This window comes from Diceros bicornis, chromosome 2 (assembly GCF_020826845.1).
Source record: "Diceros bicornis minor isolate mBicDic1 chromosome 2, mDicBic1.mat.cur, whole genome shotgun sequence".
NCBI lineage: Eukaryota > Metazoa > Chordata > Mammalia > Perissodactyla > Rhinocerotidae > Diceros > Diceros bicornis.
In genome coordinates, this window is record NC_080741.1 from 81,952,904 (window position 1) to 81,978,523 (window position 25,620).

Sequence of the window (25,620 nt, forward strand, 5' to 3'; positions counted from 1 at the left end):
GATATGAAGAACACTATTAATGAGATAAGAAATAATCTAGAATCTTTAAAAAATAGAGATGACATTACAGAGGACAGAACTAGTGATTTACAGGATAGAAATATAGAAATGCTTCAGGTGGAGGAGAGAGAACTAAGATTTTTCTTTTAAAAATGAAGGAATTCTTCGAGAAACATCTGACTCAACTAGGAGAAGCAACATAATGATTATAGGTATTCCAGAGGCAGAAGAGAGGGAAATAGGAGCAGAGATGTTGTTCAAAGAGATTATAGCTGAGAAATTCCCAAACCTGGGGAAGGAACTGGACTTACAAATACATGAAGCCAATAGAACTCTTAATTACATCAATGCAAAAAGACCTTCTTCAAGGCATCTATTAGTAAAACTGGCAAAAATAAATGACAAAGAAAAAATATTGAGGGCAGCAAGGCAGAAGACAATAATCTACAAAGGAGCCTCCATCAGGCTTTCAGTGGATTTCTCAGCAGAAACCTTACAGGCTAGGGGAGAATCAAATGATATATTCAAAATACTGAAAGACAAAAACTTTCAGCCAATAATACTCTTTCCAGTGAAACTATCTTCCACTTACAGTAGAGAAATAAAAGCTTTCCCAGATAAACAAAAGCTGAGGGAATCCATTGCCACTAGACCTCCCTTACAAGAAATGATAAAGAATCCTTGCTACCTGAAACAAAAAGGCACAGGTCCACAAAGATTTGAGCAAGGAGTAAATAGACAAAATCAGAAAACTGCAGCTCTATATCATAACAGGTTAGCAAATACTTAATTATAAACTAAAAAGTAAAGGGAAAGAAAGAATCAAAAATAACTCTAAACACTTCAATTTAGTCACAAACTCACACCACAAAGCAGAATAATTGGTGACAACAATATCTTAGAAGGGGAAGAGGAAAGCGATGGAGCCTGCTTAGGCTAGCAGAGGTAAGAGGCTATTAGAAAATGGACTATCTCATCTACAAGATCTCTTATAAAAACCTCATGGTAACACCTAAACAAGAAATCAGAGCAGAGCCACAATTCATAAATAAAGAGAAAACCACCAAAGAAAATCACCAACCTGAAATTGCAGTCAGAAATACATGGGAATAAAAACAATGGAAATATAGAACCAGAAAACAAGAGATAAAATGGCAGCATTCAGCCCTCACATATCAATAATCACTCTAAATGTAAATGGATTGAATTCTCCAATCAAAAGACAGAGAGGGGGCCGGCCCGGTGGCGCAAGCGGTTAAGTGCACGCGCTCCGCTGTGGCGGCCCGGGGTTCGCTGGTTCTGATCCCGGGCGCGCACCGACGCACTGCTTGGCAAGCCATGCTGTGGCGGCGTCCCATATAAAGTGGAGGAAGATGGGCACAGATGTTAGCCCAGGGCCGTCTTCCTCAGCAAAAAAAGAGGAGGATTGGCAGATGTTAGCACAGGGCTGATCTCACAAAAAAAAAAAAAAAAAAAAAAAAAAAGACAGAGAGTAGATGGATGGAGTAAAAGACAGAACACAACAATATGCTGCCTCCAGGAAACACATCTCAGCTCTAAAGAGAAACATAGGCTCAGAGTGAAGGGATGGAAGATGATACTCCAAGCAAATAGCAAACAGAAGAAAGTAGGTGTTGCCATACTCATATCAGACAAAGCAGACTTCAAGATAAAAACGACAATGAGAAACAAAGAGGGGGCAGTATATAATGATAAAGGGGACTGTCCACCAAGAGGACATAACACTTATGAATATATATGCACCCAACACAGGAGCACCACAGTATATAAACCAACTATTTACAGACCTAAGGGAAGAAATTAACAGCAACACAATAATAGTTGTGGACCTCAACATCCCACTTAAATCAATGGATAGATCATCCAGACAGAAAGTCAACAAGGAAATGGTGAATCTAAATGAAACACCTGACCAGATGGACTTAATAGATATATATAAATCATTCCATCCAAAAACAGCAGAATACACACACATTCTTCTCAAGTGCACATGGAACATTCTCACAGACAGACAAAGTTGGGAAACAAGGCAAGTTTCAATAAATTTAAGAAAACTGAAATCATATCAAGCATCTTTTCCAACCATAATGCTATGAAACTAGAAATCAACTACAAGAAAAAAGCTGGGAAAGCCACAAATATGTGGAGACTAAACAACATGCTACTGAATAACCACTGGATCAATGAAGAAATCAAAGGAGAAATTAAAAAATACCTGGAGACAAATGAAAATGAAAATACAACATACCAACTCTTATGGGATCCAGCAAAAGCGGTTATAAGAGCGAAATTCATAGCAATACAGGCCTACCTCAATGAAGAAGAAAAATCTGAAATAAGGTAATCTTAAACTACAGCTAACAGAACAAGAAAAAGAAGAACAAACAAAGCCCAAAGTCAGTAGGAGGAGGGAAATAATAAAAATTAGAGCACAAGAGCTGGCCCCATGGCGAAGTCATTAAGTTTGGAGCAGTCCCCTTTGGCGGCCCCAATTCCTGGGTTCCGATCCCGGGTGTAGACCTACACCACTCATCGGCCATGCCGTGGTGGCGACCCACACACAAGGTAGAAGAAGACTGGCACGGATGTTAGCTCAGGGTGAATCTTCCTCAAGCAAAAAGAGGAAGATTGGCAACAGATGTTAACTCAGGGCAAATCTTCCTCACCAAAAAAAAGAAAAAAAAATTAGAGCAGAAATAAAGGAAATAGAGAATAAAGAGAGAGTAGAAAGGATCAATGAAACTAAGTGCTGGTTCTTGGAGAAGATAAACAAAATTGACAAACCCTTAACCAGACTCACTAAGAAAAAAAGAGAGAAGGTCCAAATAAATAAAATTAGAAACAAAAGAGGAGAAATTACAATAAATAAAATCAGAAACGAAAGAGGACAAATTACAACGGATACTACATAAATACAAAGGATTATAAGAGAACACTAGGAAAAACTATATGCCAACAAATTGGATAACCTAGAAGACACAGATGAATTCTCAGACTCATACAACCTCCCAAAACTGAAGAAGAAATAGGGACTCGGAATGGATCAATGACAAAAGATTGAAACAGTAATCAAAGACCTCCCAAAAAACACAAGTCCAGGCCCTGATGGCTTCTCTGGAGAATTCTACCAAACATTCAAAGAAGATCTAATACCTATCCTTCTCAAACTATTCCAAAAAACTGAAGAAGACAGAACAACTCCTTACTCATTCTATGAGGCCAACACTACCCCAATACCAAAACCAGGCAAGGACAACACAAAGAAGGGAAATTACAAACCAACATCCCTGATGAACATAGATGCAAAAACCTTCAACAAAATATTGGAAAACCAAATACAGCAATATAGCAAAAGGATCATACACTATGACCAAGTGGGATTTATACCAGGGACACAGGGATGGTTCAACACCTGCAAATCAATCAATGTGATACACCACATTAACCAAATGAGGAATAAAAATCACACAATCATCTTTTTTTTTAATAATTTTATTTATTTATTTATTTTTTCCCCCAAAGCCCCAGTAGATATTTGTATGTCATAGCTGCACATCCCTCTAGTTGCTGTATGTGGGACGCGGCCCCAGCATGGCCGGAGAAGCGGCGCATCAGTGTGCGCGGGGGATCTGAAGCCGGGCCGCCAGCTGCGGAGCACGCGCACCTAACCGCTAAGCCACAGGGCCGGCCCAACACACAATCATCTTAACAGATGCACAGAAAGCATATGACAAGATCCAACATGCATTTATGATAAAAACTCTCAATAAAATGAGTATAGAAGGCAAGCACCTCAACATAATAAAGGCCATATATGACAAATCCACAGCCACCATCATACTCAACAGTGAAAAACTAAAAGCCATTCCTCTGAGAACAGGAACAAGACAAGGGTGCCCACTCTCACCACTCCTATTCAACATAGTACTGAAGGTTTTGGTCAGAGCAATCAGGCAAGAAAAAGAAATAAAATATAATCAAATTGGAAAGGAAGAAGTGAAACTCTCACTGATTGCAGATGACATAATTCTATATACAGAAAACCCTAAAGAATCCATCAGAAAATGATTAGAAACAATCAACAAATACAGCAAAGTTGCAGGGTACAAAATCAACTTACAAAAATCAGTTGCATTCTACACTAAGTACAAACTAGCAGAAAGAGAACTCAAGAATACAATCCCATTTACAACTGCCACAAAAAGAATAAAATATCTAGAAATAAATTTAACCAAAGAGGTGAAAAAACCTATACAATGAAAACTATAAGCCAATATTGAAAGAAATCGATGATGACATAAAGAAATGGAAAGATATTCCATGCACATGGACTGGAAGGATAAACATAGTTAAAATGTCCACACTACTTAAAGCAATCTACAGATTCAATGCAATCCCAATCAGAATCCCAATGACATTCTTCACGGAAATAGAACAAAGAATCCTAAAATTTATATGGAACAACAAAAGACCCCGTATAGCCAAAGCAATCCTGAGAAAAAAGAACAACGTTGGAGGTATCACACTCACACTGAATTCAAAACACATCGCAAAGCTGCAGTAATCAAAAGAGCATGGTACTGGCACAAAACAGACACACAGATCAATGGAACAGAGTTGAGAGCCCAGAAATAAAACCACACATCTATGGACAGTTAATCTTCAACAAAGGAGCTGAGAACATACAATGGAGAAAGGAAAGTCTCTTCAATAAATGGTGTGGGGAGAACTGGACAGCCATATGCAAAAGAATGGAAGTAGACCATTCTCTTACACCATACAGAAAAACTAACTCAAATGGATTAAAGAATTGAATCTAAGACACGAAACCATAAAATTCCTAGAAGAAAATATAGGCAGTACACTCTTTGACAACAGTCTTAGCAGGATCCTTCCCAATACCATGTCTACTCAGGCAACGGAAACAAAAGAAAAAATAAACAAATGGGACTACATCAGACAAAGAGCTTCTGCAAGGCAAAGGAAACCAGGAACAAAACAAAAAGACAACCCATCAACTGGGAGAAAATATATGCAAATCATATACCCGACCAGTAGTTAATTTCCAAAATACATAAAGAACTCATACAACTCAACAACAAAAAAACAAACAACTCAATCAAAAAATGGGCAGAGGATAGGAACAGATAGCTACATTTTTTCCAAAGAAGACACACAGATGGCTAACAGGTACAAGAGAAGATGTTCAACATCACTAATTATTAGGGAAATGCAAATCAAAACTACAATGAGATATCACCCGACACCTGTCACAATGTCTACAAGTACCAAGACAAAAAATAACAAACGTTGGAGAGGATGTGGAGAAAAGGTAACCCTCATACACTGCTGGTGGGAATGCACACTGGTGCAGCTATTATGGAAAACGGTATGGAGATTTCTCAAAAAATTAAAAATAGAAATACCATACAATCCAGCTATCGGACTATGGGGTATTTATCCAAAGAACATGAAATCAATCATTCAAAGAGATTTACGCACTGCTATGTTCACTGCAGCATTATGCACAACAGCCAAGACGTGGAAGCAACCCAAGTGCACTTCAACTAATGAATGGGTAAAGAAGATGTGGTATATATATACACAATGGGGACTACTACTCAGCCACAAAAAAAGACAAAATCATCCCATTTGCAACAACACAGATAGACCTTGAGGGTATGATGTTAAGCAAAATGGCCAGACGAAGACAAACACTGTATGATTTCATTCATATGTGGAAGATAAACAAACACACGGATAAAGAGAACAGATTAGTGGTTACCAGATGGGAAGGGGTTTGGGTGGTGGGCAAAAGGGTAAAGGGGCACATACGTATGGTGACGGATAAAAATCAGACTATTGGTGGTGAGCATGAAACAGTCTATTCAGAAACTAATAATAATGTACACCTGAAATTACACAATGGTATAAACCATTATGACCTCAATAAAATAACTGAAAAAAAAGAATGTTAATTAACTTCCAGTTTTGTGAATTTTCCAGTTTTCCTTCTGTTATTGATTTCTAACTTCATCCCACTGTGGTCAAAGATACTTGGTATGGTATCTATGTGTTTTAATCTATTGAGAATTTGTGGCTTAACATATAGCCTATCCTGGAAAATATCCCACATGCACTTGAGTCTTCTCAAGTATAGTCTGTTTTCGTTGTTTGTGTTCTGTACATGTCTGTCACATCTAGTCGGTTTACTGTTACTTAAGTGCTCTATTTCCTTACTTATTTTCTCTCTGGTTGTTTTCTCCATTATTTTGAGTAGGGTATTAAAGTGTCCAACTATTACTGTAGAACTGTCTATTTCTGTCTTTAATCTGTCAGTTTTTGCTTCCTATATTTTCCTGGTCTGTCATTAGGTGCATAAATGCTTGCAATTGTTATCTCTTCTTGCTGTATTGAAGCTTTAATTAATATATAATGTCTTTCTTTTACTCTTGGAAGTTTTTTTGATTTAAAGTCATTTGGTCTGATATTAGTATACTCACACCTGCCCTCTTTTGGTTACTATTTCCACGGAATACCTTTTTCCATCCTTTAACATTCAACCTGTTTGTGTCTTGGGATCTCAAGTGAACCTCTTGTGGACAGCACAGAGTTGGATCATGTGTTCTTATCCACTCTGCCAATTTCTGTCTTTGACTGCAGAGGTTAATTCATTTGCATTTAAAGTAATTACTGATAAGGAGGGACTTCTGTCATTGTGCTGTTTTCTACATGCCTTACAGCTTTTTGTCCCTCACTTCCTGCGTTATTGTCTTCTTTGTGTTGAGGTGATGTTTTGTCAGGAAATGTTTCAATTTCTTTCTCATTTTCTTCTTTGTGTATAGCTGTTTTCTTTGTGGTTACCATGGGAATTACATTTAACATCCTAAAGTTATAACACTCTAATTTGAATTTTTACCAGCTTAACTTCAACAACACACAAAAATTCTCCTCCTTTACAGCTTTGTTCCAACCCCTTTCAGTTGTTGATGTCTCAAAATTACATCTTCATATGTTATATGCTCACTAACATAAACTAACAATTCTTTTAAATGCACTAGTCTCAAATTATGTAGAAAACAAGATTTGGAGTTACAAACCAAAGTTACAATAATCCTAGCTTTTACACTATTTTTTTCTTTAAATGTATTAGTCTTTCAAATCACGTAGAAAACAAAAAGTGGTTACAAACCATTGTTACAATAGTACCAGCTTTAGTAATTGCCCATGTATGTACTTTTATTGAGATCTTTATTTCTCCATATGGCTTTGAGATACTGTCTAGTGTCCTTTCGCCTTGCAGGACTCCCTTGAGCGTTTCTTGAGGGTAGGTCTAGTGGTCAAGAACACCCTCAAGTCTTGTTTATCTGGGAGAGTTTTAATATCTCCCTCACTTACGAAGGATAGTTTTTCTGGATACAGGATTCTTGATTGACAGCTTTTTTCTTTTAGCACTTTGAATACAGTTATGCTTTGCTTAATAATGGGGTTAGTTCGGAGAAATGCGTCATTAGGCGATTTTGTTGTTGTGTAAACATCATAGAACGTACTTACACAAACCTAAATGGTACAGCCTACCACACACCTAGGCTATACGGTACTAATCTTATGGGACCACCATCACATATGCAGTCTGTCATTGACCAAAACATCAGGATGCAGCACATGACTGTGTGTCAGCCCAGTGCCTTCTGGTCTCCAAAGTTTCTGATGAGAAATCTGCTGATAATCTTATTGAAGATTCCTTGTATGTAATAATTTGCTTTTCTCTTGCTACTTTCAAGATTCTCTTTTCGTCTTTTAAAAGTTTGATTATAACATGTCTTGGTGTGGGTCTCTTTAAGCTCATCTTACTTGGAGTTTGTTAAGCTTCTTTGATGTTTATATTCATGTCTTTCATCAAATTTGGGAATTTTTTAGCCATTATTTCCTCAAATATTCTCTCTGTCCTTTTCTCTCACTCTTCTCCTTCTGGGACTCCCACAATGCCTGTTATTCCCCTTGATGGTGTCCCTTAGGCCCTGCTTACTTTTTTCAACCTTTTCTTTCTCTTCTTCAGATTCAATAACTTCCAGTGTCCTATCTTCAAGTTCACTGATTCTTTCTTCTGCCTGCTCAAATCTGTGGACGGCAATGTTTTGTGCTTACTGCACTTATTTTCACAGTTCTCTCTCGTGGCAAGTGTTAGGTGGCATGAGGATTTGGTGACATGAAATCGTGGAGGTGATCCTCCATGACTCAAGTTCCAAAGGCATCTATTCAGGTCCTGCCTGCTTCTGAGCCTCTGCTGCCCACCCAGCTGGAGCCACATGCTCTCCCTCAATATATGCAGGCTCAACTTCACCTTGGTCTCAAGAATGAAACCTGGCTTCAGGCCAGGGGCATTGCTTAGGCTCCAACTGAGCCCTGAGGGCCTCAGAATGGAGTCTTCCCACTGTCAGCCAAGCCTTGGGGGTTTCTGGCTCATGCTTGAGTACCATCTGTTACGTGCTGCCCTGAGTGGTTGCTGGTCCCTTCCCCCACTCCTCCTGCCACCACAGACCAGAGACTTGACCCTAAGGCCCAGCTACCAGCTGGCTAACCTCCTGAAACATCTACTAGCCTTAGCATCCATGTCTTGCATGCCCCTGCTTGCCTGGGGTCCTCAAGGGTGACAGCCTCTTGCTCCAACTAGGAACTACACTTTTCTCAGTTTTCTTCCTCTAACACGGGGCTACTTTCCAGAAACACCTGTGGTCCCCTCATGGGGAACCCTCATGGTGGGCCCAACTCCTGGAGCCTATCTGGTCCAAGTCTGCCTGGCCCTAGAACTGCAAAGGGGGCCAAGCGGTGAGCTGTGATAGCACATGTGCATGGAACAGATAGTGGAGGTCCCAAACCCAAAGTGACTGAAAACTAGAATGACTACAATATATTGTCCAAACTGGGGAAGTTCTTAGAGTGAGAGTGGGCATAATTAATAGTTATGTCAGGATGATAAGGATAAACTGGGACATTCCTAGGCAAGACAGGACACATGGTTCCTTATAAACTATTAGGGAAGGTTAATCACCCATCCCAGCATGCATATGCGAGAATAATTCCTAAACATATCAAGAACCTATAAGAAATGCAGCATCAATGAACATACATCCTAGTGAGAATGATGCAACATCATAACAAATTGCATCTTAGTGGGGCAGCAGAGGAAAACAGCCACATAGACACAGAGACCAACAGACATACAACTTTTGCTTTGAAACAACCTCACTCAAGGCATCACCCTCAAGGTCATTAGGAAGAAAAATCATGAAATCACTGTGTCTTGAGAATACTTTGCTTTCCCTCAAAGGGACTGTGTCCATTTAGGGCCAGCTCAAGAGGGGAGATAAAACCAGGAGCACATAAAGTGGGATACCAGAAATGATGCTGTGGGTTACTGAAACACAATGAGAGAAAACACATCACAGAGGTAAAGGAACCAGGGTGACAAGAGGGGGCACCTACTCCATGCAGGAAGCTGAGGATGTCAGCGCCATTAGGAAAGGCATTCTTTGTCTTAGAGTCCACATGCGTGTCCCCAGCATTTAGGACACTGACTGACAACTAGCTATTGCTCAATAAACATTGGTTCACTGACTGAAAGGATACAGGATCAGCTTGATACAGTGGGCAAGGCCTGGAGGAAGGCAAATCACACAGCCAGGCAAGGGCAGGAGCAGGAATAAAATCCAAACTTCTCAACTTCCAGCCTTAGCTCCAGTGTCTGTGGGAATCAACTGGACAGTCTTTGAGCATTCCCACCTTATGTCGATCCTCCCACCACCTCTTTGCAAATGCAATCCTCCCCTACCTACCCCATTCCACCACTCTGCCATCATAGCCTGGGGGGCCCTGGAAGTTCCACAAGGCCTTGCCCTGCCCTCTCCAGATCCAATTTATCTCTCCTCTGAGCTTCCGGCTACACGGTTGTTGCTATACTGTCTGGTCTCATCTGCCACCTGTTCTTTCCCTTAAGCCTTTCCCTCTGCTATGCGTCTTCCTCAATAGAACAGAAATGCATTCCATGTCTTTGTTTTCTGCCTGCACAAACTGGCCTAGTTTGGGACACACTGTTAGGTTTGGTGTCCAAATACCTCTCTCTCAGATACTGGTTCTCCCACTTGCTGTGTGTGTATGAGCAACACAGATCTCTCTCTGAGCACAGGGGGTGAATTTGGGATACTGTAGGCGGTGGGATATGTGGGTTTGATAGGGGTGTTGTCCCAGGTGAGGGGAACCACATCACCAGGAACGGAGGGCATATAAACATTCAAACAGTGAGACTGCACTGTGGAATGACTGGATTGCGATGCATCAACTTTTATGGGAAAAAATCTCTGTCAATAGCTGCTGAGTCTCCAGCCAGGGCAACTATATATCCTTCCTATGAGAAAACCAAATCAAAGCATCCCACCAATCTACTCAGGGAATCTTCTATCCCTCTTCCCAGCTCTATCTCCACCCCCCGAGATAGGTCAAGAGGTCTTGCTGGAAACCACTGTTACCTCTTTCCTCCTTGACCTCCCTTCCAGTTGAGAAGGAAAAGGTCACACGGTGAGTAGAGCGGTTGTAGGTAAACTGGTGAGGTGAGTTCACGTCCATGGCTATAGAAACAGACAGACAGACAGAAAAAGTGAACTGTAAAAGTGAAAAACAGCTATTATGCAAAGATGGCAAGATTTTTTTGTTGTTGCTATGTTTTATCTAATGATATTGCCATCAATGAAAAATGAAGGAGCAGTCCAGTTTTCTTTCATGACATGCCAGGACTAGTGGGTATTAGGACAGGAGAAAAGGCTGGAAGCAGTCTTATTGCTACAAAAATATTCCCTTAGCGAGGGGTATATTCTGGCTACAGCTTTAAGAGAAGAATACTCCAGACTCAGTGACAGCTTTGGTCTACCTCATGCAATAAGATGGTCCAGAAAAGCAAAATTCAAGCAAAATACATCGAGAGTTTCTATCTTCTCTTTAATGCCCTGAGAGAGCTAGTTAGTTCAAGTCCTTCTAGGACAAATGCTTTTCCAAAAGAAATGGATCACTCCTTCATTTATATTCTGTTATTTAGATTTGTTTTTTTTTCCAAACTCGGAACCAAGTGCCAACAAGCGAGAGAGATTTCCTGGGGAGTGATGGAGGGGTGGCCTTCTCAGGACTCTGCTGATGCAGCAGGATGCAGAAATCACCAAACAGCTCTCCAGAGTTCAGCTCAGCTCTGCGAATTCTCCTCCACTAGGTTAACCACAACCCACAAGGGATGTGGAAACCACTGCGTCCCAGGTGAAAGCTTGTGATTCTGCAAGAACTCTTAAACCTCTTATGCGGTGGACTGCTAAAGATGACCATCGTTTCCTTTTCTCTCTTTTTTTTTTTTTAAAGATTTTATTTTATTTATTTTTCCCCCCCAAAGCCCCAGTAGATAGTTGCATGTCATAGCTGCACATCCTTCTAGTTGCTGCATGTGGGACTTGGCCCCAGGATGGACGGAGAAGTGGTGCCTCGGTGCGCGCCCGGGCCCCGAACCCGGGCCACCAGCATCGGAGTGTGCGCACTTAACCACCAAGCCACGGGGCCGGCCCCATCGTTTCCTTTTCAAGGTGAGGAAACATAAGGTTCAGGTAGAGCACCACGGGCAGGTCTGAGGGTGGGCGGCTGGGCCAGTGCTACCAGGACATCTCCCCGGGGGACTCTCCTCCCCATACAACAGACCATCTAGCAGCTGTCCCAAGTGAGTTGGAGGTCGAAGCCCTATATGGAACACAAGGTGCCGAACTCCAAGTGCACTGGTAACCATGTGCATAAAAAATTACCACATGATTTGAGGACTTGCAATATCACGGGTTAGCTGATCTCGAACAGAAGCGGCACAGAGTAAATTTCTTTAAAACAGAGACCTCCATTTCATCGTCAATAGTGGGGGGGAGAATGTCTGATTGGAATTTGACCTGAGAAAAGGAAACTAAAATTTATCAAAAATAACCTCCTTTATCTTGTATTTAACCAGAATTTGTTGACATTGTAAGCACATGCTAATTCACAGAATAAAAATGACTGTGGGTTTGAGTCGGTGTGATTTTCTTTTTCCTAAATGGTTGTGTGATAGCAATGACACTTGTCCCTCCATGTTGGCCTTTTGCAAAAATATCCAAGGGGTTTATCAATTTTTATTGTTAACCCTTTGCTACCCAGATCATCCTTTCTCCACGGAATCATTACCCTAGATGACTTTCCCTTCGTCAGTGGTTACCTCGTTCTGCCCCATTGTAGCACTCATCAGTGGCTTCCCACGGGAATCAGCAGCCTTCCAACGTCACTTTCACTAACTTCATATAATCCTACATTTTTTCCCAAGGTTTGCAATTTTTCTATGCAATTTATTGTACTATATATGTGTATTATATGTTTTAACCTCTGACCATCAAGGGAAGCCTGACATTCAGTGGACAGAGAGAGATGCTAAATGGGGACGGATTTCATAGGTGTCTTCCAGATCCCATTCCCTCCCCCCTCCAGAGATCACTTTCTCCAACTTGGCATCTATCATTCCCCTTCACGTTTTCATACTTGAACTTTCTATAATGTACCCATAAGCAATACGTTATTATTTTGCATTCTTTTAAACTTTAAATAGTATCACACCAAATCTATCTTTCTATAACTTGCTTTTTTTTTTTTGCTTAACACTATTTTTTGAGATTTATCTATATTGTTATGAGTGCTTTAGTGTCTGATTCATTTTCACTTCTCATTATGTTTCATTGTCTAGCCTATAATTTATTTATTTTTCTCCTGTTTAGGACATTTAGGTTGTTTACTCTTTTTTTGTGCTATTCTAAACAATTCTGCAATAAACATTGTGATACAACTTCTTCCACACGTGTGTGAGCTTCTGTAGGGCAGTGTGACTCTCAACTGTTGCCTATGGATTGGTATGAACCCATACCAGGCCACGACCAGGTGAGTAGAAAATTTGAGAATAAACATTTAGAAAACTTTGTAGCAACTTGATATTGCTGTGACATCTTTATCATATTTTTAAAAGGGTTGGTTCTCAAGAGATTGGAAATTTTACAGATTGGTCCTTCACCACAGAGAGTTTGAGAAGCACAGCTCTAAGGAAGGACCTAGGAGAGAAACTGCTGGGTTCTAAGACACTAGAGCATCTCCCACGTCACAGATGCCACCAAACTGCTCTCCACAGGAACTGCACCAATTTGTACACTCGCCTACAGTGTCTGAGAAATCCTGTTGCTCTACCTTCACCTCAACTCTTGGAAACAAGAAACATTTAAACTGGGGATTTGACCTTTCCACCGTACTCTTGTTGGTATTGTTTGAAATTTCATGTAAGGGCTGAAGCTTGGGTACCCACCTTTCTCCATCTGTCCACCATAACCACTTCGCCTGACTGAGTCAATCAGGCCGCTAAAAGCCACCTCCTTGGCCTTGATGTCACCTACAAGGCGCTTTGTGACATCCAGAGATTTGGCACCTACTAAAGAAATCATTGAAGGCAACTCATTTTTCTGCCTGCGTGATGCTAATGCTTCCAGAAAAGGACCTCTACAAACGGGTCAGGAAATAAGGGTAGAGTAAAGATCTACTCCCAGCATGAGCAAGCATGAGGGGGCTCCTAATGGAAGGGTCTTGCGCTCTCAAGACCTGTCAGGTGGCACTTTGCTCTCCACCCCCCCTTACTCTGCTCTCTTCCCACCCACAGGCCTGGCTACCGATGCTGTTGGTATTTTAAAATAATGTAGCATCTAGAAGACTGGATTACTCATGCGGCTCTAGGTCCCAGCCTTGGTCTTGGGATGACACCCTCATTGTGGATACATCCCGGTTCTCATGACTCTCCCTGATTCTCGCTCTACCAGGCTCTATCTTGCTACCTACCAACTGGCCATCCCAATTTGCCCGCTCCTCCTGGGTGCTGCCTCTCTCTACCTCTGCATCATTTCCACAAACTATCCTTCAGTACCTCTGACCCTGCACTGTTCTCCACAGCCAACCTTCCAATCTGGGCTCAGCAAAGTTGGGGGAATGGGAAAAAAAAGCAGAGAACAGAGAGGGGTGAGAGGATGATTCTTGGGGGTAGTTGTGGGAAGGAGTTCAATTTCTACAGCAGACCCATGGCTTCACCTATTCCCAGCACATTCTTATATACCTGTCTGGGGTGGGTGCAGTGGACACACACATATTCATACAGGCCAGACCCTTCTGGGACCCCCAAAAATGGAGAAGAATCTGGTGAGCCAGCCTTACCAGACATAGACTCCTCGATGACTGTCACCTTTAGTTTGACAATCTCTGTCAGCAGGCGGAGAGACTTCTGCTGGAATTTGACCAGTGCCTCCTGGGCAATGGGCACCAAGTGGCCATGGGGGGAGGAGTGGGTGGAGAACTTGGATGGCCTACTGTATGTTGGCAGCCGTGGTACTAGTGGTCGAGACGACCGGATGGGGGCCAGGATGGGGGTCGACTCCAAAAGCACCACGTCTGGGGTGGGAGAGCGGGTGGAGAATTTGGCTGGCCTAGTGGATACTGGCACCTTTGGCAGCCGTGGTACTGGTGGTCGAGACGACCGGACGGGGGTCGGGATGGGGGTCGACTCCATAGGCACCACGGGCGGGGTGGGGGAGTGGGTGGAGAACTTGGCTGGCCTAATGGACGTCGGCAGCTTCTGCAGCCGTAGTACTGGTGGTCGAGACGACCGGACAGGGGCCGGGATGGGGGTCGACCCCACAGGCACCACGGGCTGTGCTCCAATGCTGACCTCTAGGCCCGGGATGTCCAACGGGGTAGCTACCACAGCGTCAGTGATGAGCTCCTCCCACGTAAGCTCAAAGATGCCCCTGATGCACTTAGGCAGGGCAACGCGTGCCTTGCGGCAAACCTTGAGATATCTGGAGAGGCAGGCCAGCATCTCAGGGGCCGTGACCACGAACTGCTGGTACAGTTGGTTCCTCCGGATTTCGTACATGTTGGTGAAGGCTTAGAGACAGACAACAGCGGGTCCTCTCCAGGAAGGATAAGGAAATAATTAGTCACTCTCCCCACAGTAGGGCAAAGGGATGCCCCTCCTCCTTTTTCTTCCCAGGGACACCATTGGATAGACTCACATTAGTGAGTCCCTTTGGGAAAGGCTGGGGGATGAGCAGGTTCCAGAAACAGTTCCTGTCCCTGTTCCAGGGACAGCCACACAAACTGAGTGACTATGGAGAGACCCAGGGGGGCTGGAAGGATGGGGAAGGGAGAAAGGTTCCACCACACCTTTCGTCGTTAGAGATCTGTGGATGGAAGCTCTGCTTGTGGTCTATTAATAAAAACCTCAAAAACAAAAGATGTTTCATTAGCTCTCTCTGGAAGCAGGTGATGTGGAAGCTCCCAGCTGCAATGCTAGGATGGGTGTGGAATTATTCAACATGTATATCCAAGGGCAGACAGGAAAGAATGAGAAGAACGAATTTTCTTAATTCAATGACTAATATCATTTGCCACATTTCATCAAATCTAAGATTTGATGTATTTGATTGTTAGAGGCACCATTTTACAAGAAAAAAATGAATGTAAGATACCATTGACTGTAAGACGTATCACAATTTCAGAGCTCTTACAAAGGGAAAAATGCATGCTCTAAAATCAGTAAACTGTAATAAATATTCTCCCACTTTAACAGAACGTCTTGAAGGCCCTCAGTGCTCACCAAGTGGACATATGTGGCTGTGAGGTTAGCAGATAAGCATACTCGTGTCTGGGTCAGCTATGGTGGTTTTTACCCTGACATACTTCTAAATTGCACTTGATTCTTACTTTCTTAATTTATACCAAAAATAGACCACCGGTTGAAGAGAGGGAGTGTGAAGGACCATTTGATGAACACAAACACAGCTAGAAAAATCTGCAAATGCACTTCCAGGGTTTTGTAATCAGATCTGCAAGTTTCCTTCATCTGATCAAAATGAACTCCATAAGGACATCCTTCAGTAATATGTCAATCTAAAATACACTTACAAAAATGTAAAGGCACTTCCTGATCTTAGACTACACAACAATGATGATTTATCTCTTTTAACTCCTGAGGGGCTTTGTGAGAATATGAGTCTCTGTAAAAGATGCTCAAGAATCCAGAACACATAGGAAAGATGGATCTGAGGGAAGCTTCAAGCAGAGGGGTCGGGTCTCCTCTGCATCACCTTCGCCAAGTATTTCCATGCTGTGTCAGCAGCTGCCTCTGCTGTCTGACTTAAATAGCACCAACCAGCACACTTGCTAGTAATGCCGGCCTTTACGGCAGAGGAAGGACTGCTGGCCAGTGCCTTCCGACAATCCTTGTTACCACAGCCTTCCACCCATCAATTCTACCACCTTCCATCCTGACAGCCACTCCCCACCACATCCAAGGCCTCTTCTCCTGCCAGACAGTCCTCATTCTTTCCCTTTCAAACCTCGTCTGTCCTCTGGAGCCACTCAAAGTTCGCCATTCCAGGACAGTGTGCTGATGCACAGAGCAGGTTCATGGTCGCGATCTAGTGCAACCACCTTGGGGTGAGAAGGCTCTTCTCTCCCCGGGGTTCACAGAGCAGGTTCATGGCCGCGATCTAGTGCGACCACCTTGGGGTGAGAAGGCTCTTCTCTCCCCGGTTTCACTGATGAGGGGTCAGAGGCTCAGAAAGACAGAGCTCTTGGTCAGGAGTCGCCTGTCTGCAGACTCCCAGCACAGAGGCCTTTCCAAACCCGACACTACCTCCCCACAGCCTTCAAGCTGCCTCTGCCCCACCATCAGCAACCAAGTCTTCATGGAGCAAGAGCCCCACAGAGCAAACCCTCCTGACAGCCTGCTGGTTTGTAGATCAAGTGGCTTCCTATGTTTATCTGCTGACCCCTTGGCATCTCTATTCCTCAGCTACGGAGACTTGAGAAAATAGGTTCATTTTTGAAATGATAAGTCTACAGAACAAAAAAAAACCACTCAGAATCTTGGCCATCTGGGCAACCAGCCAGAGGAATCTGACCCTGACCAAGCAGGGCAGATTTTTTTTTTTTTTAATCAGGATTCAAATGAAGAGAAGATGACGAATACAATCCTTGAAATGTTAACTGGTTTGAGGAACTTCTTCCCACCTCCCACCAGTTCCTTTCTTTTGAGATTAATTTTGAAGGTATGTCTTACAAACAGATAAAAGCTGATTTTTAAAACAGCTTTGAGATATAATCCATATACCATATAATTCTTTTAAATCCTCTCTAAAGTGTACAATGATTTTTAGTATATTCAAACTTGTGCACCCAACACCACTACCTAACTTTAGAACATTTTCATCACCCCAAAAAGAAACCCATTAGCAGTCACTCTCCACTCCTCCTCACCCCTAAGCAACCACTCATCTGGTTTCTGTCTCTACAGATTTGCCTGTTCTGGATGTTTCCTATAAATGGAATCATAAAATATGTGGCTTTTTCTGACTAGCTTCTTTCACTTAGCACAATGTTTTTGAGGTTCATCCCTGTTATAGCAGGTAATCAGTACTTCATTCATTTTTACTGCAGAATAATATTCCATTACATGGATATATCACAATTTGTTGATCCATTCTGATCCATTCATTATTTCATGCACCTTTTGGTTGTTTCCACTTTTTGGCTATTATAAATAGTGCTTCTATGAACATTCACATACAAGTTTTTGTGTGGACATGTGTTTCATTTCTCTTGGATATGTATCTAGGAGAGGAATTGCTGGGTCACAGGGTAACTCAATGTTTAACATTTTGAGGAACTGCCAGACTGGTTTCCAAAGTGCTGAACCACTTTACATTTCCACCAGCAACGCATGAGCTTTCTAATTTCTCCACGTCCTTGTCAACACTTGTTATTATGTCTTTTTGATTCCAGTGCCATCCTAGAAGGTGTGACATGGTATCTCATTGCGGTTTTGATTTGCATTTCCCTAATGACTAATGATGTTGAGCATCTTCCCACGTGCTTATTTATATCTTCTTCGGAGAAATGTCTATTCAGATCTAATAGCTGTTTTTTTTTTTCAAAGAAATGTCATTTTAAGTTAAATGCACAAATAACCTATTTCTATTACTATATATTTATCTCTTCAAAATCCAGCGGGAGGAGACCATGTGACTGCATTCTGGCCTCTGAGATGAAGGTGGAGCTGTTGGGTAGGACCCCGAGAAATCTTTCTAAAGGAGGCTGCCTTCACGAAGAGAACAGTTTTCCTTTACTCATGGCCCTTCTCTTCTTTCCTGTCTGGACTGGACGAGATGGCTGTGCTCCAGCAGTCACTTGGAGCCGTGACGTTACCTTGAGGACGGAAGCCATGCACTGAAGGTGGCCGAGCAGAGTGACAGAGCCTGGCTCCTGATGACATCATGGCATCCCCACACCAGTACTTAGCCACCTACCTCCACACTTGTGTCACCTGAGCAAATGAAGCCTACTCTCGTTAAGCCACTTTATTTGGATCTCTAGTCTTGCAGTCCAGTGTCATTCCTGACTGACAGCCAGCCATGCTGGAACATCATCACTCCTTCCCCTCCATTCATCCAGTTTTTATCTTGTCATTCATTCATTTTTCCATCACAGAGACAGGCCTTGCCCTTAAGTAGCTCAACATTCAAAAGGCAGAAAAGACTCACAAAATTGACTTATAGGAGATATGATGAGGGTCACACCATAGAAAAACATGCGAAGGACATGAAAACCCAAAGAAAAAGCTCTAAAGGAAGCAGCAGTGAAGGTTGTCATAAAAGACGAATGGGAAGTTGCCAGGCAGACAGGAAGGAGAAGGCGTGTACAAAAGGAGCAGGATGTACAAAGGAACAGAGACATTGAAAGCATGGTGGGTTCAGAGAACTGCACACCAGTATGGTTGGGGTCTAGGGGTCTATGGGAGAGGAGCAGATGAAGCTGGAAAAGTGCTCTACGAGCAGATTGTGAAGGGCCTTGTATCTCATGCTAAAGAATTTGCATGTTATATAATCAAAGACTCTCTACAAATACACTAAGGTATTGTCTTTAATTGCTAGTTGTGTCCCATGTGGCGAGTCTCATCTCTGCAGATGGAAGCAGGGACCGTGTCTTTCCTCCCTTTTACAGTACTCACAATACTACGGACAGTGCTGCTACGGGCCAGAAACTGAAAAGTATTTTGTGGCGCTGAATTCCCACAGTTAGCCTAAAAGACCCACGTAGATGGCTGTAAACAAAGTCTCAAGAAACAACTCCCACAAAGAAATGAAAAGATTGGATAAGAAGTTTATGCAGCATATAAAAGACGAGCACAGCCCCAGTGCCTTCTCCATCCAACAATCCGCTGCCTGTCTCCTCTGCTCCAGGCTAGGGGCACAAAGGCAGAGGCACTCACACAAGGCTACAACGACAAGACGACAAGAAGGGAAGCCCAGAGAAGGCAGTGTCATTGGGTGGCTAAGAGCTCAGGCTACGTGACCTTGAGCCTGGCACTAGGTCCACATGATATTCTCAAGGGCCCTGTGTGGACACTAGTCCCCACCTTCCAGGACCATGAGGGTTGAGTGAGAAGACGCGTGTAAAGGGTTGACACAACACCTAGCACAGAGCTGAGTGCTCAATGAACGTTAAGCAGAAAAAGGTAACTATTTGAAGTGGTCAAAGGAGGCTGCACAACGGAAAAGACAGAAACTGCTTGGAGGTGGAAGGTGACTAGCAAACAAGGAAAGGAAGCGCATTCCAAGCGACAGGCACAGCACTCGTTTAGGCTGGAGGCTTCAAATAGCTTGGCAAGTCTGGGGAACTGCAAGTAACCAGATGATGCCACAGGGTGGTGTGGATGGGGTAAGGGCGTGTGTGGGAGGGGTAGGCAGGGCCAGCTGAGGGGAGTGTGTGTAAAACGCTGAGCCTGGACTTCATCTTGTAAGTGATGGCAGGGCCTCGAAGGACTGCAAGCAAAGGCGGCGTCTGCATTTAGGGTGCTCCTCCCAGGTGCTGGCAGTGTGGTGGGGAGGAGCGTGTGAGATGTACAGCTACCGTACAGCTACCGTTATTAGCCAAAGAGGTGAGCTGCACCCACGACACCCTGATTTCTGCCCAGGGTAAAAGGGGATTTCCAGTCCTGGGTGTACCTGGAAAGGTACTTAAAAGGCTCACACATGGCAAACTGCCAGGGGTACACAGCGTGGCACGAGCAGAACAGGGGTGCAAAGAGGACAAGTTCTGAACAGGCTTTGGGAAAACCAAGTGCATTGGACTAGAATAAAGCTGAGGGGGAAATTCGGGTACAGATTTAAGAGAAGAGAAAAGGGCATACTGCCTTCCCTTTACTGGCACAGACCCAAGAATACATTTTTGGGTAGAAATACATACAGCTGTACACTTAAAAACAAAATTAAACTTAGCCCCCTCAGGTTATCTGGTCCTGGCATTCTTTGCTATTTCCTCCAGTTTCTGGCTCTCTCCAGTTTTAATCAGAAACACTTTGATAAGGACAGTGAGCAGTCCAGATGTAACCGCGTGACTGCAATCTGTGAGCAGTACAGCTTCAGGATAGGACGGGCAGGAGAATGAGCCCTCACGATGCAGGAAGGAAGTGGAGATGGACTAGGAAAATTAACAGACACTGTCCTCTCTATTCAGTATATAAGGCATAGGCAGATGCTTGAATTCTCTTAGCAGGTGAGAGGAAGAAAGAAGGGCAGAGCTATAGAGAGAAGCGGATCTGAGAGTAAGCAGAGGTGGGGCCATGTGCATCTGATCAAGCTGAACTGCCCGCTCCCAAATAAGGTTTCCGTGATCCTGGAACCTCATGGTCACCACTCGTCATGCACTAGAATTCACGTGCAAGCCACCTGCATCCTCCACCAGGGAGATTTATTGTGGCACCAAGGGCCCTTATTAAGGTGGGTCTCCTGGCAAGACCTATCAAGAAACATAAAAATGATCATCCCATTGACCAAGTGACCTCACCTCTGAAAGTAATACCCAAGGGGATGGTTTAAACAGGAAGGGAAGGTACTCAGATAAAGATCAATGTTAGTTAAACCAAACAAAAAGATACTTATAGCCACTTCACTCATAATAGTGAAATAATGTGCAGCCAGCCAGCAACTGAGGAGGTGTTTAACAACTGTGTACGTCAGCTTGATGAACTATTAGGCAGCAATTGAGAAGCTCGGTTTTAGAAACAATGCTAAGAGGGGGAAAAAAAAAAAAAAGAAAGAAATGGTATGTTTACATTGATTACACATCCCATAAAAACCTATGCAGATCATACTGGAAGCAGAAATAAAAATCCTTTCTTTTTCAGGTAAAGATGATTATTTTTGGAAACAAGACAATGAAACACGGATCCCCAGCAAAGACAGCAGCACTGTCCTCAGACACGCCTGTGACCTCGGAGACCCGGGCTGGGTGCAGGGCCCATTCTTGTGTTCTGGTTTTCACCAATAACTCTGAACCACCGTAACTTCATGTGTGGACAGGCATGGAGCAGGCAAGGGGGGGTGAGGGGTCAAGTGGCTTAGGCTTCACCCCATGTTCAAGCTCAGGGAAGCTTACCTGCTGATAATGACCCAAAAGAAACAGAACACAACAGACCGCAGGGAAAATGCTTACAACCAAGGAAAACTGCCACCAAGCAGGTGAGCTTTCAGAGTTAGGGAGAACGTGGCAGTTAGAAATGTGGTAGGGAAAGAAACTGTTTAAATTGAGGGTAAAAAAGAACTAGTATTTCCACTCCTATCACTGTACAAACCTACATCTACTAGGCATGAATATATAAACGCAGCCCAAGATTTATTAAGAAACACAGCAACAGGAGATTGATACTAGGCCTGAGGGTGACATGTTTTCACTAAAACACCTTGCTTCATTTGATTACTGTGATTTTCCAGTTTCCCTGGACAACAATCTACACCAATCCCATCATTCTTCCAGCCCCCTTGGTCCCCCCCAACACACACACACAAATATTAAGCTGGATGTCCACAACCTACACTAGCAAAACGCCTCCCCCTGAGCCAGCTCTCAAGAGCATGTGGGAGGACCAGGGAGGTTTCATTTTCTCTCAAGGTTTTCAGAAGGTCAACAAATTCTTTTCAATTACCTTAGCCACACAGTTTTTTACACAAACTCCTTGACATATAACAGTCCAATTTACTGGCTGAAAAAGAAACTAAACACATATGGTGTGGCTACTCTATGTTGTATTGACTGTAACCACCAGTGCCCACCCCCGCTCCAAATGCTACATTCTATTGCCTCACCGTAGGTTCGCTGAAAACCATCCCACAGGCTGCACTGACTTCAGGAGGAAATAAATTATCTCAGAAGTCTTTGGTAAATGTACAGCTAGACACAGCAGGTATCTCATGTATATGGATTTCAAGTTTCTCCTTTGGGGATTTTGCAAGCAAACAAAATGATTTATTTAGGAATTCAAACAAACTGGATCAAAAGACCCAAAGGCCTGGAGAAAAGATTACAGTGAAAACAAATAATTCAAAGCAACTTCTGATACGAAACGTTTCGCTTAGCTCTACAAAGACACAAATAAGGTGTGGTCACAGTTTCCAACAGGTTTCACCACTACTTGCTCCCAAGGTAAACACAGCCATAAGAATATCCTGAATGCTTAATGTATGCCTAGGAGAAAGGTCTGCCAATCCTTTAGGTACTGATGGGCAGATTAAGAGGTCAGATCATGAAGCATGTGAAAACAGGCCATTCAGAGTTGTGCTACACAGTATGGTACCACTAGACACACGAGTCTTCTGAGCATCAGAAAAGTGGTTACTATGACTAAGGAACTAACTTTTAATTTACTAATTTAAATTTAAAACTTGATACTCAATACAGTCATTAGCAAACTTTTAAATACATTAGTATGTTTGGAACAACTTGGGTATATGTGAATCTACTTTTTCAAGCATATTTTATGAAATCTAAATACGGATCAAGTATTCCTCATGAAAATTTAGCATCTGAACCAAGATGTGCTATAAGTAGATACACAGTGGATTTTGAAGACTCAATATGAAAAGACACGGAAAATATCTCATTAATATTTTTTGTATATTGATTAAATGTTGAAATGATATTTCGGATATACTGGTTAAATGAAGTATATCATAAAATTAATTTCAGTTTTTTACTCTGGTTCCTAGAAAACTGAAAACGACACAGGGCTCACATCCTATTTGTATAATGCAGTGCTGTCTTGGAGCGCGCGGATCTCAAGTCTTGAGAACTCTGATGCCATCTGCTGGATACGCTCGTACAAAACAGAAACAGTTAAACGGTTAACACTCGAAGAACTCTGGGTCAGAAATGGAAAAGGACGTAACTGGGATCACAAAACACTAAACTAAATGTATGCTGAGGGGATTAGAAACAGGTTCACACAAGTCTGAAATCCTAGAGAAAATCTAACTTACGGTTATTAGTCGACAGTGACCAGGAGCCAATGTGCACGGATTGCTTTGCCGTCCACCCTAGGTGCCCTGGGCAATAAGAAAAGGTTATTTGGGACCCCTTTCATGACCACTGGTCCCATACTCCTGGGCTTACTGCTGCCTGACTAGCCTTCCTGTCCCTTCTCCACAATCACACTCTCCAGTCCTTCTGTTCTACCCTATAAATACACCCTCTTTCCATCTTTCTCATATTTGTCTATTGTTCTACTCCTTCCCTTCCGTTTTTCTATTTTTTCCCAGCCGCCCTCGCCCCCTCCCCACCCCCCCGGCCGACCCACCGCCCCTCCAGCCCCGCCGACGGCCCGCCACCCTCACCACCCACCCCGCCCCGGCCGACCTGCCGCCCCTCCGGTCCCGCCGACGGCCCGCCGTCCCCCCCGCCAGCCGACCCGCCGCCCTCGCCCCCAACCCCACCCCCCCGGCCGACCCGCCGCCCCTCCGGCCCCGCCGACGGCCCGCTGCCCTCACCCCCTCCCCCGCCCCGGCCGACCTGCCGCCCCTCCGGTCCCGCCCACGGCCCGCCGCCCTCGCCCCCTCGCCCGACCCACCGCCCCTCCGGCCCCGTCGACGGCCCGCCGCCCTCGCCCCCTTCACCCCATCCCCGGCCGACCGGCCGCCCTCGCCCCCATTCCCAACCCCCGCCCCGGCCGACCTGCCCCTCCTCCGGCCCCGTCAACGGCCGGCCGCCCCGGGCCGGAGCCCCAACTCCGCCAGAACAGGCTGAGGGCGCCGGGCTCCTGCACCAGCCGGGAACGCGCCGCCCGCCTCCGCCCCCCGCTGCCGCCGGCCCGGCCCGCGAGCACTCACCAGGGCGGGCAGGACACGTGTGGCGTCCACGCCTTCAGCCGGACAGCGCGAGGCGCGGCGATGCAGCGCGGCGAGGACCAGGGGAGCGCTCGCAGCAGGCGCCGGCCCTCGCGAACTGCGGCCTGGTCCTCCGCCCGCCCCCCGGCTCGCCTGCCCCGCGCGCGTTCGCCTCTGCGGGACCTGGGGGAGGGGGCGGGAGGGGGCTGGGGCGGAGACCTGGGCCAATTTCTAGTAACCTTTTTTAAATTGGGCGGTAACATCTCCCTAGTTAGGTTTGTTGGGAGGGATAGAGTCAAAAGGAAATGTTTTAAAAATGCTATGAATAGGACTGAGCACACAATATAGACTTTCAGCCAGAGACAGTTTATTTTAAAGGTTTTTATCAGAGATTTGGATTTTGTTTGGGTCAGGCGTTGGGAGAATTGGATGGAAACAGATTGGAGTTTCTGAATCAGATTGATCAGGCATGGTGCATGCTACCGAACAAAGACATTCTTATACTGCTTATTCGGATCTTAATGTTGTTAGCATTAGTGTCATGGTAAATTCTGTATTTGTGCTTGTGTTCAAGAATCGTAAAGCTACATGGTGTTATATTTTCTTTAATTTTTTGCTTATAGGATTCAGTGGTCCCAATTTAAAGGCTATTTTATTTTCAAAGTGGAGAAAGTGCTGGATGATTTCAGAACTTCAGCTCCTGAACCAAGAGGTCCTCCCAACTCTAATGTCGAATATATTCCCTTTGATGAAATGAAGGAAAGAATACTGAAAATTATCACTGGATTTAATGGGTATGCACTTAATACTATTTTAAAGGTTTAAACATTATAAACATTATAGATGTTTCTTTATATGTTTATATGTTTCAGAACATTATAGATTTTTCTTTAAATTGTGGTGTGTCTGGTTGTTTGATAACTGATTATCCATTAGAATAAATTCTGTCTCTCTAGTGACATATATAGTAGTTATTGATTTTCAGCTTACAAGTATTTAAAATATTTACAACTTTTGGCATCAGACTTTAAATGGGTATGACAGTAGAAACATTTGGTTATCAGGAAATATTTTAATATTTTTTCTTTCTGTTGTATATTTGGTATCATTATATATATTTGGTATTCCGTTACGTATTTCTTACACTTTGTATAGAACCTGTATATCATTTGAGATAACTCACATTTCTTTTAAAATGAGAAAAAAAATTATGAAAGTATTCTACTTAGTGATGTTTTATTTTAAAAAAATTTTTGGAATCCCTCTTCTCCACCAAAAGGTAACCATTTTTAGCCCTTTGTAAAACATT

General features: G+C 43.6%; 1 protein-coding gene across 1 annotated transcript in view; it reads right to left on the minus strand.

Annotated features, from left to right (window-relative positions):
• LOC131421274 (uncharacterized protein C3orf20-like) overlaps nt 1–24,477 on the minus strand; it is a 92,419-nt gene extending 67,942 nt beyond the window's left edge. The window contains exons 1-5 of the mRNA XM_058567953.1: nt 24,315–24,477; nt 23,469–23,534; nt 14,308–15,060; nt 13,415–13,537; nt 10,505–10,646 (exon numbers count right to left, since the gene is read on the minus strand). Of these exons, the coding sequence (XP_058423936.1) occupies nt 10,505–10,646; nt 13,415–13,537; nt 14,308–15,025 (983 nt within the window). The 5' untranslated portion in view covers nt 15,026–15,060; nt 23,469–23,534; nt 24,315–24,477. The remainder of the gene's footprint in view (nt 1–10,504; nt 10,647–13,414; nt 13,538–14,307; nt 15,061–23,468; nt 23,535–24,314) is intronic.
• Between the last annotated feature and the right edge of the window lie 1,143 nt (nt 24,478–25,620).